Source organism: Alosa alosa, chromosome 1, assembly GCF_017589495.1.
Source record: "Alosa alosa isolate M-15738 ecotype Scorff River chromosome 1, AALO_Geno_1.1, whole genome shotgun sequence".
NCBI lineage: Eukaryota > Metazoa > Chordata > Actinopteri > Clupeiformes > Clupeidae > Alosa > Alosa alosa.
Window position 1 is genome coordinate 18,411,364 of NC_063189.1, and position 20,699 is coordinate 18,432,062.

The 20,699-nt window shown below is 40.3% G+C and overlaps 1 protein-coding gene across 2 annotated transcripts; it reads right to left on the bottom strand.

Annotated features, from left to right (window-relative positions):
- Nucleotides 1–1,895: 1,895 nt before the first annotated feature.
- On the bottom strand, nucleotides 1,896–20,271 carry LOC125294578 (probable E3 ubiquitin-protein ligase HERC6). 2 transcript variants are annotated; one of them, XM_048243444.1, is made up of 23 exons: nucleotides 19,945–20,271; nucleotides 15,262–15,412; nucleotides 15,106–15,188; nucleotides 14,765–14,992; nucleotides 11,165–11,256; nucleotides 10,722–10,849; nucleotides 10,354–10,505; nucleotides 10,173–10,228; nucleotides 9,997–10,097; nucleotides 9,834–9,890; nucleotides 9,616–9,718; nucleotides 9,328–9,508; nucleotides 8,706–8,857; nucleotides 8,428–8,559; nucleotides 8,234–8,332; nucleotides 7,790–7,966; nucleotides 7,509–7,649; nucleotides 7,232–7,398; nucleotides 6,961–7,027; nucleotides 6,024–6,094; nucleotides 5,567–5,750; nucleotides 2,909–3,011; nucleotides 1,896–2,785 (listed from the first exon to the last, which is right to left on the bottom strand). In XM_048243444.1, the coding sequence occupies exons 1-23, from the start codon at nucleotides 20,168–20,170 to the stop codon at nucleotides 2,574–2,576; spliced, it is 3,063 nt and encodes a 1,020-aa protein (XP_048099401.1). In that variant the 5' UTR covers nucleotides 20,171–20,271; the 3' UTR covers nucleotides 1,896–2,573. The 2 variants fall into 2 exon arrangements, with proteins under 2 accessions (XP_048099401.1, XP_048099409.1); XM_048243452.1 differs by lacking the exon at nucleotides 19,945–20,271 and adding an exon at nucleotides 19,663–19,759.
- Between the last annotated feature and the right edge of the window lie 428 nt (nucleotides 20,272–20,699).

Here is a 20,699-nt window from a genome sequence, read left to right on the forward strand (position 1 = left end):
TCTTGTGAGTAGAGCTCAACAGCCCCGCTGTTATTGTAATTATTGTTTTTGCACATTCAAAACTTTCATGTTTTCAAAATAGTCTTTTGAGGCCAGGCCCCCGCTGAAGTGTCCTCTTTTTCACAAACCCAAATCTGGTCACCCTAGATTTAACTTCTTTACTCAAGTAAAAGTAACAAAGTACAGGCTTGGAAATTTACTTTACTAAAGTATAAAAGTCAAAGTAGTCTCAGAGTGCAAAAGTGCCAGTCTCTCTTTTTAAATCTTCCCATAACCTGTTGGGCCATTTCTAGGCTTTCCCCCGTTCAAGACCCAATGCTGCATCTACTTATTGCTAAGGATATAGGCTACACTGCAGCTAGAAGTTAGGGAAGCACCAAAGGCGAGGAGAGGAGGAGGGCATTTTTGACTAAATTTAATTGAGACATACTACTACGTGCTAACGTTAACGTATACTGCCATCAAGCTGCAATTATTTGGCGCGAATGAATGCCGCCCAAATCTGTCGAGTCATCTTGTAGTGGTGCGTCAAGTGCAATGTATATTCCCATCTGCTATTGATGACGCGAAAAATAATAACGTTAACTCCACTGAAATTGTTTGAAACTAAAGTAACAAGCCAGTTTTGTAAAATGTAAGGAGTAGAAAGTACCGATATTCGTGTTAAAATATAAGGAGTAAAAGTAAAAAGTCGCCTCAATAATAAATAGTAAAGTAAAAATATATGAAAAATGTACTTGAGTACAGTAACGAAATATTTGTACTTCGTTACTTCCCATCTCTGCATTTTGACATCACTATGAAACTTGCCCAGTTGTTTACTCACAATAAAGCCTTTTTTTTTGTATTGCAAGCTTTCTGAAATCTTATATTCAAATACAAATTGGCATTATTTGTATAAAAAAATATGGTAATTTGCATATAATTCCAAAAACAGAAACGAATATTGGATAAAGTCAGATTAAAATGTGTATTTTGTTAACATATTAGATACAAGTAACACACTTACAAGGATCCAAGGAAGTTTATTGTCACATGCATATACAGTAGTTAGGCCTACTGTAAGTAAGAAATGCAGTGAAATTATGTCTGGTGTCAGCCTATTTGTGCATTTATGGGGGCACCAACAAGGAGCACCAAAAAGCAACCCAAGAGCAACAGGGGCAAGGAAAAACTCCCTTACCAAGGAAGAAACCTTGGGCAGATCCACGGCTCAACCCAACTGCCAGGGGTCTTGGTGTGTGTGTTGGGGGGATGACGGGATAGTGTGCTGTGTATGTGGGGAGAGGGCAGTGTGCAATATGTGTGTTGGAAAAGCTTCCTCATGAGACAATGTGCTGTGTATTGGGGGTGTTCCAGTGTTCCAAATATCCAGTGACACAGGGTGGTGTTCAGTCCTAAGGCCTTCATCTTTGTGACCAAGGTGAGAAGTACTATCGTGTTGAATGCTAAACTAAAGGCAATGAACAGCATCCTCACATAATTCCCATTTCCCTCCTCCACTTGAAGCTAAGGCTAAGTATTCAGAATGCTTAAATAACTACATCCATAAAGGGCTATAAAGCATTCATTCTTTCTACTTGTACTTTTACTTTAATGTGCATACTTTATGGACCCTGGGTTCATTGAAAGCTTTACCAAAAATGTAAAAATGGAAAGTAATTGACTAAGGATGTTGACTAAGGACTTTTTCTACACAGTATGACTCATAGTCATTTGTTCCAAAAAGATAATATTGATAATATTTTATCAATCTGTGGGCACTAATTTGTTCCCGCAGCACAGTGTGCACGGTTACTGTGCTCCAGTTCTCACTCAGTAAGAAACGGCGAAGAATGCTGATATCAGCTCAATTATCCGCTTTGTACAACACAATCAACCATAAATCACCTGAGTATTTTGTGCCGTTTTATTTTTGTAAATGTGATGGGGGTTGTCTTGTATGCTGCATTGCGCATACCGCATTAAACAATAAACCCCGGATCCCCTAGCATTTATGGGGACACAAAATGATTTTCTTTCAAAGGCCCAACATTTCTGTGCCCCTGGTGAAACCAATCAGCGCAGTTAAACATGAACTTGAACAGACTAAACATAATTGCATAGTGGAAAACAGGAACATCAGGCTTTTATTGTATCATAATGTTGATGCATATGCCTCTCTTCAGACACACAACAGGCAAAACATCGGAAAGTAGTGTACTGTAGGTTAATGCTAACGATGTATAGGCCAAATTATTTGTCTGGCTGCAGTGTGTAAGGCCATATCTAAGTCACAAATGAACACAATCTTCTGATATCTGTAGCTCTATCTTCTCCTTTCATTCGTGTTGAAATACATCAGACTATAGAGCTGTCTCAATGCAATCAGGGAATCCTAAATCATGTAAAGGAAAAAAGATAAAAACGCAACTAAATGATAATTACAGAAAAAGCACATGCATGTGAGTAATGTAATAGGATGATTTAGTCAATATAACACTTCTTTTAAGAGTCTACATTTATGGAATGGCTTTCAATAAGATGTCTGTGATATACTAACAATGCAAGACACCACCTAAGGAATTAGTTCCTCATTCTTTCCAGAAGCCTCTGTTGTGCTTCAGAGCCTCAGTGAGCTGAGTCTGGAGTCTCTCTTTGGACTGGTACATGGGAAGATACAGGATCCCATGACACGTCAGGGATTCTGGAAAATGGTTTTGAGATGATTTGTGCCTGACACGTATGATCATCTGGATCTGGTCCATTCCCAAGATTGGCACACGACCACAACCAGTCAGGAATACTTCAAGACAACATGGGGAGGAATAGAATCATGCACATCAATAGACATTCATGCACCTTTTACATCCTGAGATTTTATAACAATAATATTTTTGGAAAATGTGTGCAGGTCTGCGGTTCTTACAAAGGAAGGCTTTCTTTTGATCATGAGAAAGCTCGCCAAACACCTCCCAGAACATTTTAATCACTGGGTGATTTCCATGGTATCCTCCCTCATACATTGTGTTCTATCATGTGAGAGTACAGTTAGAATAAAGCTTTAGTAGTATAATAACAAAACAAAACCAGAAAGATTATATGTACACACTAGGGCTTTGACTCTAACTTCGTTATTCGAATATAATTCGATTATTTTAAAAATTAAAGATATTCGAACGAATTTTAGGGATCTTCTAATATTCGAACCTGTAGCCTATGGAGATCATTTCTATAAATGTATTTGGTTGTAAACATTGTTTTCAATTCAGATTCCGAGGTTTTTTTCACGCCTGGTGAAGTAAAATCACGAGCTCATTAGCAAGGCTATTATTGGTCATCTGGGCTCCTGTAGGTGACGTTAGCATCCTGGCTGGTTCACGCTTAGTGAGCTCACACATAGACATAATAGACACTTTTATTTTAAACTTTCCTCTGTTTTTAATCACCTAAGTTATCAGTCAAAGCAAACAGGGAAAAGAAATGGCAACACAATCATGAAAAACACTCAAATAAATAAATGTGCAGATAAGAGGTAATGATGCTAACCGGATTTAATTGTCTTGCATGATTAATGTTTGGATTACATGTGCATGCCGAGGAGGGATGCGCCTGTTGAGAGGGACAGAGAGAGAGTGCACAGGGCAAGGAGAGTCTGTGTTGAGGTAGGCCTACTTTTTTAGAGTTTGACATACTACAATGCAAGATATATTTAGCCTATTTATTTATGGACAACGTAAGGCAGGAGGTGTGTGTTGCTTTTAATTATGAATGTTCTATCGAACGTATTTTTTATTGATATCGATTACATGTCTATTGCGATACATATCGCTATCGTTTTATCGCCCAGCCCTTGCTCAATAATAACAATTTTAACACACGCATAAATACTCAGCCTTTCATGCACGTAGTCTATTGACATTGACTGATGCACTGCCCTCTGGTGGACAGAACATATAGAACTTAAGTTTGATACCAATATCGACCTTACTGAAGACATTTAATGGTTAAAATATTATTAATACATATTCGAATATATTCGAATTTTAATATTAATAAACAAACGAACTTCGAATATGATTTTTGGGCAAAAGTCAAAGCCCTAGTACACACATATAAGGCCAATACACTGGGCACAATTTTAATAACACTTATTCATCTGGGACAAAAATCCATGATTTAAAATGACATGCCCATACTTCACAGGGATATTAGAAGAGAATGCTATCAAATTGCCCAGTATATCATCAAAGATCCACTTCAACCCTCTCTGGTATCATTGGGCCTCATTCACCAATACAGTATCTTAAGCATTTTCTTAACTGTGTTCTTAAGAAGGTCTTACGAAAACTCTTCACAAAGGTGTACTTAAAGGAACACGCCACCCAATGTCAGTAGTAATATATGTTCTTACCTTAACTTTCACGAGTTGAATCATACCTCTCCCGTGTCGGTACGTGCACTCAAACACTTCTGGGAGTACTTCGACCTAGCGTAGTAATATTAGTTAACACCTAATTGTAGATCCTATCCACCACAGAGCTGGATCGACCCCTCAGCCTCCCCCTCCCCCTCCCCCTCAGAGGCGCACACACAGTCATTTTCGTAAATAGAGACAACCTGCCCTGCTGGCGTTGGTTTGAGCTGACTTAGCAAAGTAGCAGGTAGTGGTAAAGTAGATTGTGAACAATCATAGTTATAACATGCATTGTGAAGGGTTGTGATAACAAGCAGAAGTATTATAGTGATTTCATGTTTCAGCTTCGCTGCAAACGGTGGATAGGATCTACAATTAGGTGTTAATTAATATTACTACGCTAGGTCAAAGTACTCCCAAGTGCTATTGCGCCACACATTGTAGTTCTCCTGTTTATTCGCTTGGAAAATCGCCACGTTTCATGTTGTGTGACCTTACACATTTTTATCAACTACTCGTGCAACTGTATTTAAGTAGGGAAAACGTGGATGTTTTTGATTACTGCTATCTTCCTCCCTCTATGGCTACATCTGAGCCCGCTAGCATAGCAACATGCTAACACATTCGCGCCGAGCACCAGAGCGTTTGAGTGCACGTACCGACACGGGAGAGGTATGACTCAACTCGTGAAAGTTAAGGTAAGAACATATATTACTACTGACATGAAACGTGTTCCTTTAAACCTCAGAATTATTCGCAGTTTTGTTCTTTTCATGCTGAATCCCATTTCTTCTTAAGTTGACAGGGCGTGTCAATTGTTCTTAATTAGCTTAGGTAAACGCCTGGTCAATCACCATAAAAGGGCATGATACTGCAAGGCCGTGTGGACACAAATTGAGGCTGAGGCACCAGCTTTCATTTGTACCATATATTATAAACTACATGAGCATTATTATTCTTTTTATTATATGAGCATCTATTATATTTTACACCTGCAGATATGATGAAAATGCAATAACCATTGATTTTGCGAATCAGTTCTCAAATGTGCGTAAGAGTGCTCTTGAGTGCGTAAATGGGTTTTAAAAACAAATTTCTTTGTAAGAACGGTTGGTGAATGAGGTCCAATGTCACCTAGACACCTAGTCATGATAGGTGGACCCTATTTACCCGTTTGAGTGTGTCCCAGTCGTAGTCCTCCTTCCCCACCATCACCCCCCTCAGCTCCTCTGGGTGAAACAGCTCCACAACGTCTCGTGCACACACTTTGAAGAAGCCCCTCTTGAACTCTTCAAACACCTTCTCCACTGATTTGTTTAATGTGTAGTCCACATAGGCCTGAACAAACTCCTTCCTGTTGAAAAGCACAGGCTTTCAACATGGCAAAATGGGAGATAAAATGTCAAAGAAAATTCTAAATCTGCATCTGGATGGCTTTTATAGAATGTTAATTTTGCACAGATATGCAATACATTTCAATTTAATGGTCTATGACTTGAACATTTAGTTTTGGCTCATTTCATTTTTTGCCCTTGACGGGGAAGAATTTGGGCACCCCTGATCTAGATAGATAGAAGGTTAAAGCTAATAGGTTAAGCTACCCCGTAGGAAATAAAATAAGACAAACTTGTTTTTGCTTGTCACAGGTTTTCCCTCTTCTTTTGGATCCAGCTCCACTTTGATGTCACCCCAGGTAATCTGTAATATATGAAATTCACTAATTTGTGGCTGCTAATTATTAGGTTGTATATTTGCAGTTAAAGGAGAACTCCAGCCATTTTTCACATAGATCTCGGTTTCTCAAGGTCATTTTTCACATAGATCTCGGTTTCTCAAGGCCATTTTTCACATAGATCTCGGTTTCTCAAGGTCATTTTTCACATAGATCTCGGTTTCTCAAGGTCACTGAGCAGGTACAGTGTTACACGTTGGGGGCCTGATTTTAAAGACGCCTCCAGCGTTTAGCACTGTAGCTGTAGGCTGCATTAACTCAAGCTAGGTAGCACTCCAGCGTTTAGCACTGTAGCTGCTGGCTGCATTAACTCAAGCTAGGTAGCACTCCAGCGTTTAGCACTGTAGCTGCTGGCTGCATTAACTCAAGCTAGGTAGCACTCCAGCGTTTAGCACTGTAGCTGCTGGCTGCATTAACTCAAGCTAGGTAGCACTGGTTGTTTTCATTTTCTTTCCTACCGACAGTACTCAGTGACTTCAAGAAACAAAGATCTATGGAAAAAATTAACAATTGTTTTGTATTATGCTTAAAGCTGCAGTTGGCAAGATTTTTTTGATCATATTCACTGAAACCGACACTATGCTCGGTAGATATAAATCAGCCAGTTTTAGAAAAAACACGCACTTCTGCCTCCACCTAGAGCCTGTTATTTGTTTTGCAAAAATCCACAGCTCCCGGTTCTTCTGGTCTAATCAGAGCAGGGCTGTGAGAGATCTGACCGTCAATCACAGTCTGGTGCAGTCTGATACGCACTGACGAGCACAAACTTTTGTCTACGTCCCCTCAATCTGTCAGACTTGCCAACTGCAGCTTTAACTAAAACAATACTTACTGAATACGTCATGTCCAGATTGTCAATGTCATCATCAATATAGTCGTACAAGATGTACCGAAGACTCCTTCAAAAATAAATCACATATGAAGGATAATCCAAAGATGTGTTGCATTGCTTTTTTATTTTATGTATTTTTTATTTGTCACATTGAGCATTGAGACAGAAGTCTCTTCTCTAAGGGAGTCTTGGACATAAAATAGCATTCGTAGGATGGAGTAAATAATGACATCATCGATTATTGTTTATGTAGTTATATGTGCATACTCACTCTCCAACCACAGGACTGAACTCAGTCAGGTCTTCCAATGTCACTTTGGTACCCAGAAGTTTCTTGAACATAGCCAGAGGAAAAGGCAAATGCACAATGTTGTTGTTGTTCAAGGCTAGACCACAAAGTATTCCAAAAAGGAAGTACGTTTTGGCTTCATGTTTTGGCTGTTTGGGAAGAGAAGTCAACAGATAAGGCACAGAAGCATTCAAAAGTGTACACTGCAGATAGCTCTCTGTGATAAAAAAAAAAAAAAAAAACACTAAAATGCATTGACCTGAGGTGGGAACCAGACGAGAGTTTTGGTGTCATCAAACATGAACATGCCAAAGTCAGGTGCCATCAGCTCATCAAAAGTGTGAAGGAAAAAATCCTTCTGGTTCACTAGAGTCAGTTTTGACTCGTCAACAAACTGGACCTAAAAACATATAATTATTGGACACCTCTACCACTAATTCAATGAACACAGAACACAAAATACACAGACAACGATATTGGAAATAAATCTATTATTGTCATTTCCAACACCGTAGTTTACGTCAGTTTATTTAAACTTACATGAAGCTGTTTTTGGAAGTTGTCATGGTCAGAAGCAGCCAGTTGCCTGAACGTGTCCTCCAGGAGATGGGTGCGCCTGATTTTGAGTTTGAGCACTGGAGTAGGAGCCTCCCCAGTAAAGAACTGAGAAGCCTCCCCACCATTGAGCACTTGTTGATGGATGAAGTGGTGAGTCGTCTGACATAGAAATGTGAATGACTGCATGAGGGATTTGTTCTTATCCATCATATATGGGCCCAAAAGGATATCTTTCAGCTCTGCGGTCTTTAACAAATCCTAACCATTCGCTTGTTTATTTTCTCACCATTATTTATTTTCTCACCAAGTCGTTGTTGTTTAAAATGAGTGACATCATTTAGCATTTATAAGGTATAGGACAAGGTTCCTACAATGGTTTATGACAAGTAAGGGCTATTTAAAATATTGAGGAGAAAAAAATTATACCTGTGTAACACTAGCATCATAATGGAAAATCAGCACCTTGCTCTTAAGATCGAGGAGGAATGGAAAACGGCAGAAAATGGCAGGTGTCAGTGGCACTTCCTACAGAAAACAGACAGTTAGACACATTAGTAGGCTACCATGTACATTGGTTAACATATAGGCTAAAATATAGTTAAAATAGTATGCACTATCACCTGCACTTGTGACCATTTAATTTGTCTCCATAATGTCACATCTTGCTGAAGCATAATAGGGTTTTGGCCAAGTTCCTCTATGTAGAACTCAGAGATAGAAACTTGCAGAGATTTCTTAGCTTTCTTATTTGCCTTCAAAGGAAATGAGAGACATTTTATATCACAATGCCACTGCACATACAAATTCCAATCTACCCCCACAATCAAAGTGCAGTAATGCCTTAATCTTGTGTTTTTAGACTGAAGAAATGCCATCAAATGTCCAGGGCAACACTCACCCTGTGAAGGGATTTGAGAACCTTGAGAGTGGCTTTCACACCAGGGTTGTAGTGGTGCAGGAGATTGGCCCTCAGGAGGAAGGACAGTGCGTGTTTCCACACCAGGATGTGCTTGGACATCATGCCTTTACCCATGGACCCCCACCAGCCCTCTGGGAGTCACACACATCACTGGGACATTTACAATGACCAACTGCTTTCTGACACAGTGTCCATTATTAATTATTAATACTCTTGCGGTCAAAGATGGAAGCAGATTAGTAGAATTTTGAACAGTGAAACATTATTTGGTTCATTATCGTAATACTGCATGCATGCATGGTTTGAACTATATCAAGAATATGAAATATCATAACAGGGCTTTCACATACAACGGGAAGACGGCACCGTTGCACTCTGTAACCCATAATTTCCAAATGGTTTGCTCTATGCAAGAATGGCATGCCACTGCGCCAAAGTTTAACAGCTACTATTTTGTTAGGGCCTCAGTGGCCAGCACAGTGCGTATCATGTTGTATGTGAAAGGTGTTTTATTACAGAAGCCCCATGTGTTTTCCTCATGTGTAGATCACATGCAGATCAGATGGATGGCAGCCAGGTTAAAGGTCAAAGATGATCTTACGCAGAGTTTCCATGACAGAGTCACCCAGGTTAGTTATGGCCACTGCAAGTGGCAGAACAAGATTGATCACATTCTGGTCCTCTTGGAGCAGAGGACAGACAGGAAGGAGTAGGAAAATGTCTGCTGCCTTCATAGCTGATGAGAAAACACAAAGGTGTTCCACCACTGGTTTGATGTCTATCTGTGAGAAGAATCAAAGAAAACATCATTAAGAGATATCATTGTATAGTATCTTCATTTTTGTAGAGCTGAAAATTAAAAAGTAAGAAAACAGGTTTATGACTTAACTGCTTTACGGATCCAAGCGACTTGTAGCAGTTTGTCAAATGCCTCGCTTGCAGCATGTAAGTCCACTCTCACAGAATTTGATGACATCATAGCTTGAGAATCACTGAAATTATGACCACATAAATGCACATACATGATTAAATCTCCAGATCTAGCAATATGGGGCATTCATCATGCCACCTGATCTCTGCTGTACCGGAGAGGACACAATAACTTACATGTCCTTAGTGAAACTGCCCACAAGTCTTGAACATGATGAAAATTGTGTGAAGATTCTGTAAAAATCCACAGTAAGCTAAACAATGTATCTGCATTTGAAATGCATGAACAGACAATGCTGTGTTGTGAGTTTGGTGACTGTAGAATTACTACTCAATAAACCTTTCGGCCTCTGCAGGGTTCTGGCCACTAGAGGGCTTTGTTAGCCATGTCTGCAGCTGGGCTTGATTGAGTTTTCCAACTGGTTGCAGTTCTGATGTTGCCTGAAGGAAAATGGTACAGGTATACTAATTGTATAATGCCTATTAAAATTAAACCTGAAATTGTAAATGGTTTACCTGTTCAGGTGGGAAGAAAACAAAGTTGGAATTCCACCCCGCTGATATTTTGAAATCTAGTTGTTGGAGCAACCATTTAGTTATACATATTCATCAGATTGATTGCCGAACAAATGAAACCGTAAAGACAGCTAAATAATAATTGTTTTTTTTAAGAGCCTTTGATCAAGTTTTTCATTACCAGGGAGGGCTCGAGGCTCCACACCGGCCCTGGTTAGTTCCACCATGGTGGGCTGAGTACTGCTCTCTGAGCGGCCATTCCCCAGCTGCCCTTTCACTCCACTGCCAAAGGCCCAGAGGCGATTACAGGATCCCAACACCATGGTGTGGTGGCTGCAAAAATAACACCCCTGATGAGTTACTAAGAACTTCACTCCAAAATGGACCTGCCAGTTAGCTATGAAGTAAAAATGTAAGATGGCAGGACCACTGGGCACATTCACAAGCGCTGGTGATAACAGCCTGTGTAGAATGTCTTGTCTATAGCACAAATATGTTTGTTTACGAATGTGCATATACACGTTAATTACAAATACACCAAAGCACCACCTGCCACAGGCTATCTGTGAGGCTGGTCCATCTAGGCCTTCCACCCTCTTGGGTAAAAGCTCATTGGCTGTGGAGCTGTGTCCAAGCTGTCCTTGAGCTCCCTCTCCAAAAGTGTAAACATCACCATTCTAGGGAAAAACACAGTAACAGTTAAAGGTAATAGTCGATGATTTTACATCGTACGTGTGTGCGCGCGTGCATGCGTGTGTGCGTGTGTGTAAATATGTGTCTGTGTGTATGTGCATGTATGTGTGTGTGTGTGTGTGTGTGTGTATGTGTGTGCGCCATGGTGACAACAGCAACATGTGCCTCTTCACAATAAAATTCCTCTCTCTCTCTCTCTCTCTCTCTCTCTCTCTCTCTCTCTCTCTCTCTCTCTCTCTCTCTCTCTCTCTCTGAGACAGCTGATGTGCGTGTGTGTGTGTGTATGTGTGTGTTCGTACCTTGGTGAGAACAGCAGTGTGTGCTTCTCCACAACAGATCACCTTGATGTCTAGAAGTCGGAGGGCGGGCACTGAGCATATCCCAAAGCGACCTGGCAGCATGACAAAGAGAGGTACTGAAAGGTGGTCAAACAGTACACAAGTGTCTGATAAGTAATCCGTATCCTTATAGATTTCAATGGAGTTGTGAATCAGAATAGATTTCTTTTGTTTTTATTCTTCATTATTTACTGTTGCTATTTCTAGCACCTCATAACTCGGAGGATCACACCAGAGTTTCTGTGTCTTCTAAACATTACTGATAGGAGTGGAATGTTTTCTAAACTGTGAGTTTCCTGCGAGATTAAAGCGAGCCCCATTCCCTGTGACCAGAGTCTGTAGCCCCTCTTCACATTTCCAGACCAGCCACATTGGGTTGAGCTAATGATTGGCACCCCTTCTTCTATTAAAAGATACTTAAACTTCCCTTTACAGTTGAGAGGGGGGGTGAGTCATCTACTTTATAAGCAGGGTTCTAAATTAACTTTTTTGATCACCAGCCAATGTGGCTGGTAACTTTCTAAAGTTACTAGCCAATCAGAATTTCTATTAGCCAATTTTTTTCCGGTGAAAATAAGAGAATTATGAGTTTATGAGATGAGTGTCACTGAATGCATTTGGTCATTGTATTAACATTGTTGGCATGAATACATACCACAAAATATACACATAAAAGTGCACTTAACTTCATTTCTTGTTTGGGATCTCTATCTATCTATTTCTCTGTCGATATCATCCCCTGCTTCATTCCTATTCTCGTCTCCATCAGTCTGTACCAACCACTGCCACATTTAGTTTAATCTTAACTTAATAAAAAGGAGATATCAATTATCATCAACAATGACAAGCTGCCACTCGTTTTCTCTCCCTCTCCTGCACACTCAGACACGTTCTCAATTAAAGGAGAATTCCGGTGTGATATTGACCTAAAGTGTATTGAAACATGATACCGAGTGTGAACGTATGTCTCATAGCCCATCTCGGCTTGTCCCCTGCACTCCAAAATCTGGCGCTAGTTAGCCGATGCTACCAACAGCTTTTTCAATAGTGGTGCTTCGCATCGGGCTAGCCATGCAAATAAATCACTGTTTTACACCCATTTACGAGGCTCAATGTATCTCCACACTTCATTGGTTGACTTCCGAGGGCCCTGACATTTAAAACGAGACATTGAGAACTTTGAAAAAGCACTGGTAGTTTACTTACAAGGCGATTTATACAGACAGTATCTTTCGAAGTTTAGCGTTTGCAGCCATCTTGAATTTAGTCACGATAAGTCGAGCAACGAGTAAGAATGAACAGGTATGATAAGGGATCAGATTCCAAAAATAATTCAGTGGAAATGCATGGATTCCAGTTGCTGCTACTGGAAGAAACTGGAATTACTTCAACCACTATTGAAAAAGCTGTTGGTAGCATCGGCTAACTAGCACCAGATTTTGGAGTGCAGGGGACAAGCCGAGATGGGCTATGAGACATACGTTCACACTCGGTATCATGTTTCAATACACTTTAGGTCAATATCACACCGGAATTCTCCTTTAATTGGAGTAGCATAGGGCCTATGTTCAAGTTGGATCTTTATCGAGGACCCGAAAAGTATCATCTTTATGTAACATGCTGTTGGTGCATGTTGACATTGTATACTTTCTCTAACAAGAGTGAAAAACAGTTTGCAGTACAGCTACTATTTATTGGCTAAATGTTGGTCCCTCCTCTGTCTCTTGGTGCCCTACGCACAGTGCGTGATGCGTGTGGTGGTGGTGATAACTGATCAGGCTACCTTTTAAAACTGAAAAATTTTAAGCCTACAAGCTCCTCCACGTTCCATCTTCAGCTAACTCCATAGACAATAAAATAAACGATCTTGCTGCTTCAGGTTTTGTGGCCTCCGTTACATGACATTAGCCCCCCACAAAGGAAATAGCTAAACACAATGCGTTATTTGCGTTAATATTTCGTAATGCATTATGCATTTGTGTTATGTACATGTGTTATGTACTTTTTACTTTACTTTACTGGCTAACTCCCTCCTCTTTCAGTCTATGCTACCAGCTCTGGCTCCGTTCGTTCTTCTAATTCCTTGTGTTTCCTGGTAGACGCTCCGTTCGTTTCCATGGTCTCTCGCGCTGGTTTCACTGCAAACTGCGTGCAGCCGACACAGCATTATGGCACAGTGGTCATGGGAAATGTACTGTCGGGGGATATATGACCGAAAACAGAGCCTTATGTATCATGCATGTAATGCCTCATGCATCACCGGCCAAACTGGCTAGTAAGTTTTTATTAACACCCGCCAAAATGAATTTTAACCCGCATTTGGCGGGTTGGCGGGTGTTAATTTAGAACCCTGTTTATAAGTAACCTCTCCCTTAAAGATGCAGTCAGCAATTGTACGCGTTCTCAAATTCATTCAAGTTTTTGTCACATTCAGCAAACATCCTCCTCCCGATCCACTAGCTGCCCACCCCGTGAAAACACAGTCTCTGAAGGCAGCCCAGGCTCCGAAAACTGGAAAAAACATTTTTGTTTGGGGGCAGCCTGTTCTGAGTTTCTCTGTGAATACGGAAGGGAGAGTTGAGCTAGCTCTCTAGTATGTTTTGTTTGGTCCTTGATTAAAATATAATGTACGTTGTTTTGGACAGAAGCATCTGCGAACATAACAAATGCGACATCTCGCATAATCGCTGACTGCACCTTTAACGTGCATCATTGTTAATGAAACCTTGTTCCTCACTGGTCCAATCATTGTTAATAAAACCTTGTTCCTCACTAGTCCAATCATTGTTAATAAAACCTTGTTCCTCACTGGTCCAAACATTGCTTGACTTTGAAGTTGACATCCCTTAATGCAGTGGTCCCCAAACTTTTTCTTCCGAGGGCCAGCTCACTATGCCTGGCTCTAAGAGAGGGCCAGAGACTCGGGAGTATATCAGTAACCATAAATAGCTTAGTGCTGTGAACAACAGCAGTCTACTTTTTCAGACCAAGGACCACTTAACCAATAAAAAAAACCTCACGGACCACTAGCTAAAAGAAAGAGTAAACCTACTTCAACAGTATATTACACAATAGGCCTCCTCACCTTCCTTTTTGTGTCAGAGGATTCATATGATTTAAACTGGTGTATAGCTTAGGCATGTTACAGAACTGTTTGGATTTAAATACAAGTTGGTTCAACCTTGCAAGATATTATATTTTATCATGTCTGCTTGGGATAGCTTGCGGACCACACTTTGAGAAACACTGGTCTACATGTACATTTCATTCCGTTTTCGATGGCAAACGCAAAACAGCGCCAAAACAACCACTAGTGGACAAAAAGAGTATTACATGTGTACTGTTAAGACTCGCCATAGAGAATGAATCAGGGGAATTTACGGAGGTTATAGTTTGACGATGTCTACTCTCATGTGGGCCAGATGCTATATACCACGGACATGGTTTGGGGGGCCACCCAAAATGAGGTGGCGGGCCGTAGTTTGGAGACCACTGCCTTAATGTCATATTTAGCAAAAGAGAACGAACAACAAATTAAATTGACAATTGAGTGCACTGTACCTCTCTCATCCACCCTTTTGAGGCCCAGCTGCCCTGCACTGTTGGCCCCGCAGCAGTAAACCAGTCCCTGCAGTGTGAGGGCCAGGGTGTGGGCTCCTCCAGCCGAGATTTGGGTCACTGGCACCCCCAAAAGTGCACAAACTAGAAAAGGTGTGGCCTGAATATCCACTGCCTTCCCTAAACCCAATTGACCATGGCTATTCTTACCCCATGAGAAGACCTCCCCTCCTGCAAGAACATAAATGTCAATCATCTGCTATTACTACCCCCAATCATCATCATCACCGTCATCTTCTTCGTCTTCTTTATTTTGGGTAAGATGTATAATTTTAAATCTTTACCTGTTGAAAGAGCCAAAGAGTGAATATTTCCACAAGCAACCTGTGTGATCAATATTGGCCTGGGAGATTGTATCGAAACCCATCTGAAAATGAAAGAATGAATGAAGAACTTCTTGTCCTACACAATTACCTTAATTAATTTATAAGCTTCCATACCGTGGCTGAGACATCTTTGACTGCTGAGAGCCTATCCCCAGCTGTCCTTCATCATCACAACCCCATGAGTAGACCTCTCCAGACGCACAGAGGGCCAAGCAGTGCTCCTGACCACATGCTACTGCCGCCACTCCCGCCAGACCATCGACCACTGGGAAAAGGTACATCATTTATTATAGTGATCATTGTAAAATCTTCCAGGTCATGAATAAACAGGCCATTCTTCATACACACGCACACACATTTATATACACTAATATACTCATATATACTCATCATCTATCTAATATATACTCATATTGCTTCACTTAAAGGAAGAGAAGAGCCATTCTACAGACACACACATGCACAGACACTTACACTAATATACTCATATATACTCATCATCTATATAATATACTCATATTGCTTCACTTAAAGGAAAGAGGAGAGATAGACTTCTCTAGTCTATCTGCCTCTACACCTTCCTCTACACTTCCATGACCTCTGACTGTACTGACTGTCCACTGGCCCACTGTGTTACTGCTTACATCATTGTAACTTAAAGAAAGAGGAGAGATAGACTTTGTCGTGGAAAATGTCCACTTCCGAATCCAATTAACAATTAACACTTAACTATTTACTAAATAGCACTTCTGGAACAAGGCGTCCGAAGGAGACCAGAGACAGGAGATCTCTGAAGACTGTAGATCTTTATTCACCGTATTGCAGTGATAGTACAGCCCAAACAATGTCCAGATCAACCGTCAAGCAATAGGACAAAGGTGAAATGTCATCAGCTGGCGCCCCCCGATGAGATCTGACCTATGGATGGCTGTGACCTATCTTTTATACCCCTTGGCCCTCGAGAAGTGTCCCCTTCTCGCACAATCCCCAAAAAACACCTTTTAGCCAATCAGCGTCGTCGCGAGCAGAATCAATTATATGGTCTGGTCTGCTCAAGATATGTAATAACCTTGAGACACTTACAATAAATATTAAAAGTAATTGCAGTAATATTAAAACTTATGAAACCATGAATGCATCTTTTGAAAAAACACCAATACTTCTCTGCATTGTCTATCTGCCTCTACACTTCCATGACCTCTGACTGTCCACTGGCCCACTGTGTTACACATGTCTACACTGTTTACTGGCTATATTAGCCCATATGTACAACCCTTCCCTCCATCCCCCAGTCTGACCAATGGCTGATACCCTACTTCAAACCTATCCTTGCACTGCTGCTATAATTCTATGTTTGCATTTTTCTCTATATTGTCCATATAATTATACTATAACTGTATTACTATGCTTACATTTTTCTCTTATATTGTTTATATTTATTTCGTGCTGGTCGCTATTTAACCCTGCACTGTTGCACTGTTGGACTTATTTGCACTACCACCATGACACACCTCATTGAGCACCTTACCACTGCATACTGAATCACAGGGTCAGTCCCTGCCCTGTCACTGCAAGCCCCTCATGTTTATACATACATTCATGTGGATCCTTGCTTTAGTATCTTTAGTATTTTTTACTGTTCGTTTTAGTCATGTGGATTTGTTTTTTTTTATCATACTGTTTATGTTGTGGTGTCCTAAGCTACTGGGACCTTGAATTTCCCCTTGGGGATCAATAAATGATCTATCTATATCAGTGTTTCTCAAAGTGTGGTCCGGGGACCACTGGTGGTCCGCAAGCTATCCCAAGTGGTCTGCGAGCAGACGTGGTAAAATATAATATAGATGAGTTGTATGCAATATTGAACCAACTTGTATGTAAATCCAAACAGTTCTGTCACACTGTCTATGTAGGATATGCCAGTTTAAATCATATGAATCCTCTGACACAATAAGCAAAGTGCAAAGACAATAAGCAAGGTGGTTCAGTGAGTAGGCCTATTGTGTAGGCTAATATACTGTTGAAGTAGGTCTAATCTTTTTTAGCTAGGTGGTCCGTGCGTTTCTTTTTTATTGGTTAAGTGGTCCTTCGTCTGAAAAAGTTTGAGAAACACTGATCTATATCTATCTATACTCAATACACTTCCTCTCATACACCCCACTCTCACTCATGTTGGCTTGTTTTGTTTGAAGTTTTCATCTAGAGTACAAGTACAGAGACAACTTTATACCTGCATTTCGTTGTCTCTGTAATTGCACTCTGCACAATGACAATAAAGTTGAATCTAATCTAATCTAAAATTGTTTTGGAATTTCTTGTCTGTAGTATTATTGTACATTTTTTTTTCTGTGCATTCTTAATATTTTGAACTAGGACATGTATTGACTAAGAACATGAATTAAGTTATTTGTAATTGGGTCAGTGTTGCTGATGCAAAGTAGGCCCACTCTAAAAAATGTTGGGTTAAAAATAACCCAAATATAACCCAGCCGCTGGTTAACTATTGGACCAACACCACATTGAGTTATCCTAACCCAATGGTCTGGGTACATTATTAAACCCAGCAGATTGGGTATGATTCTAACCCAAAACACTGGGTTATATCAACACAACGTTAGTTAAATTGGCACAATAGACTGGGTAAAGGTAACCAATGTGCTGGGTTATAACTATATAAATGTTGAGTAAAATTCACACAGTATATTGGGTATAGATTCAACCCAAACCACTGGGTTATATCAACAGAACTGCTAGTTAAAATAACCAGTTGTCGGGTTTTCTAAACCCAGTATTTGGGTTGCATTGAGAGAAAATGGGCAACAAATAGCCATGCAATGAAATAAAACAGTTCGACATAATTATTTATTTGACAGTTTACTTTATTTTTGAATGGATAGCCTACTCTAAAAGCAGCATCAGCATGTGATAAGTTACTTCCATGAAGACAGCTAGATTCCACGGTCCATTTGGGGGTCAGCCCTGTCAATCAAAGAAAGAAAAAGAGTAAATTAATCACTGCTATTGACAGAACTTTAGATCAAGACTTTCACGAACCATGATCAGTGAATGATGTTGACAAACATTAAAAATTCGGAGACAAAATATTAGCGCAACACACTCGGAAACCATGACCACCTCATGGAGTTGTTTAACAGCAGACTGACAAACATACGTTCAGTATTATTAACGTTAGTGGCAGTGATAGTTCTACCAGAGACGGTTGATAAAGCATAATATGTATATTAAGGATCTTTGGTTCTACCGTTAGCTAGCTCATGTTAACACATTCAGTTAGTTACATTCAAGTTGTCTGTAACGTTAATGTTACCACCAAAAACCACCCAGTAAGTTACATGGCTATAATATGAAGCTACCCTGAATGAATTAATATGTTGTTTGGCATGATGATTACCGTACGTAAAGAGACTACTTCGACTGTATACATTAGCTGACACACATGCTGCACTAACACGAAGCATTTGTTAGAGCTAGAAGCTAGCATACCAACCGTCTGCTAACGTTAACCTAGCCAGCTGTTGGTATGCTAATTTTAGTTCTTTGTAAAAGTTTGTTTTGTTTCTGTTCAGCAGTTCATACCCAGTCAAGACAGAACTATGTTTTTAAGAGCCTGTCTTTGTGTAGATTTAACATTAACATGAGCAGTAATTGTAAGACTGTAAATTAATGTTAGCTAACGTTAGCTGGCTTGAATGTCACAATTCTTAACCTGCTTAGGCTGAACGAAATTGGCAGGCAGAATATCCATTCATATCACGAAGGTATCTCTGGGTGTAGGCTACTTTTAAAATCCGTCTGAATAATAATAATAAAAAAGTTAAAAGCAGATACATACCTTCCAAAATCGCCTGATTTCCACTGCATGTTGAAAGCTGCTGGACTGCATGGACTGTTGAAAGAATAACGATTTCCCCCGAACTCTCAAATAACTATGCAGCTGTGTTAAAGTTACCCTGGTGCTGAGTAGTGTGCTCACGTCATGTGGGGGAGAGGAGGGGCGCTGTCCTAAACTATCAACCCAACAAGCTGGGTTACAGAAAATAACCCAACATGAGTAAAAACAACCCCACACAATGACCCAACAGTTTTAACTCAGCGTTTGGGTTGAGAAAATAACCCAGCATTTTTTAGAGTGTACCAAACTAGAAACTGCATCAGTCATCAGCAAACTGTTACTTTCAAACTGCTGGTTACTTTAGAACTGAACATCATGTGTGATGATGTGATGACATGATAGATGGACTCTGAAAATTAGCCTAACAGGCAAGTCAGCATTTTTGATCTGGTTGCAAATTTATGGCATGTCACCTTAGAAAAAGGCTGATACTCTTAAACATTGTCATCTGTCAGTGTACTGGTGAATAAGAAAAAAGACGGATAGAGGGTCATACTTCCTTAAAAAGTATGTTTAGATTTTTAACTGTTTTGTCCATCCTTGATGTGTGTGTGTGTGTGTGTGTGTACACCGCGTTGGGGAAAAAGATGCAATTGTCTCACCTTCTCAACTCAGGGTGATGAAGAAATTAAACTAAAAGGAACTGCACTAGCCGAGAATTAAAGTGCTAGCGATTCGTAAAGAAAATACACAGGCAACGATATTTACGATATTACATCATTGGTAACATCCAATACACTAGAATATTCTATTTTCATTTAAATAAAATAGGCTATTTCAGAACACCTCTAACATTATTGTGGGCTAATTGCCTGATACTGACTATCGTAAAGATAATTTGTTTAGACCTATATCCATGTTTTGTTACAGACTATTTATTTTACCTTTAGAATCTTTGTTTTTCCCTCTTCCCAGTTGTCCTTTATTATTGCGACCATATGACAGGACTCGGCCATCAGCCGTGAGAAAAATGGTATGCTGCTCCCCACAGGAAACTTCAGAAATGGGTCCTGGGCCAAATACGACAGGTTGTGGTTCATGAAAACTTCTGAAATCCTTTGACGGTGGTGAACCCAGCTGTCCTCTCGACCCATCTCCCCAGCAAAACATTTCGGAGTAATCTGGTGCACTGTGGGTCTGGATTTCCAGGCTAGCGCATTTATACCCGCTCTGTTAGCGTCGCATGATCAGAGTAGCTGATTCACCCTCCCTGTTTGCCTGAAGTGTTGAACTCGGATGGGTCGTCATTTGCTCATAGATCATCGGATGCAAAGTAGGTTTCACTTTCTCAAATCAGTGATGAAGAAATGAAACTGAATGCAACCGAAACTGAATGAAACTGAAAAAATGCAAATTAAATTTTGCAACTGAAAATGCAAATGAAACTGAATGAAACTGAAAATTTCGGAGTAATCTGGCGCACTGTGGATCTGGATTTTATAGCGCACTGTGGGTGTCGCACTATGATCAGAGTTCAGTTCTGAACTCACTTTCTTATTCTCACCCTCCCTGTTTGCTTGAAGTGTTGAACTCAGATGGATGGTCATTTGCTCATATAGGTCATCCTAAGGATGCAAGGTAGGTCACCTTCTCAAATCAGTAAATGAAACTGAAGGACCGGTTTTCCGTAGCGTAGGCT

Excerpts from the sequence above, each read along its gene's own strand:
- LOC125294578 (XM_048243444.1), bottom strand. The coding sequence starts at position 20,170 with ATGTTTTGCTGGGGAGATGGGTCGAGAGGACAGCTGGGTTCACCACCG. Across the intron at positions 14,993-15,105 it reads CTCTTTGGCTCTTTCAACAG|GAGGGGAGGTCTTCTCATGG; the intron begins GTAAAGATTTAA and ends ATGTTCTTGCAG. Across the intron at positions 9,891-9,996 it reads AACCCTGCAGAGGCCGAAAG|AATCTTCACACAATTTTCAT; the intron begins GTTTATTGAGTA and ends GGATTTTTACAG.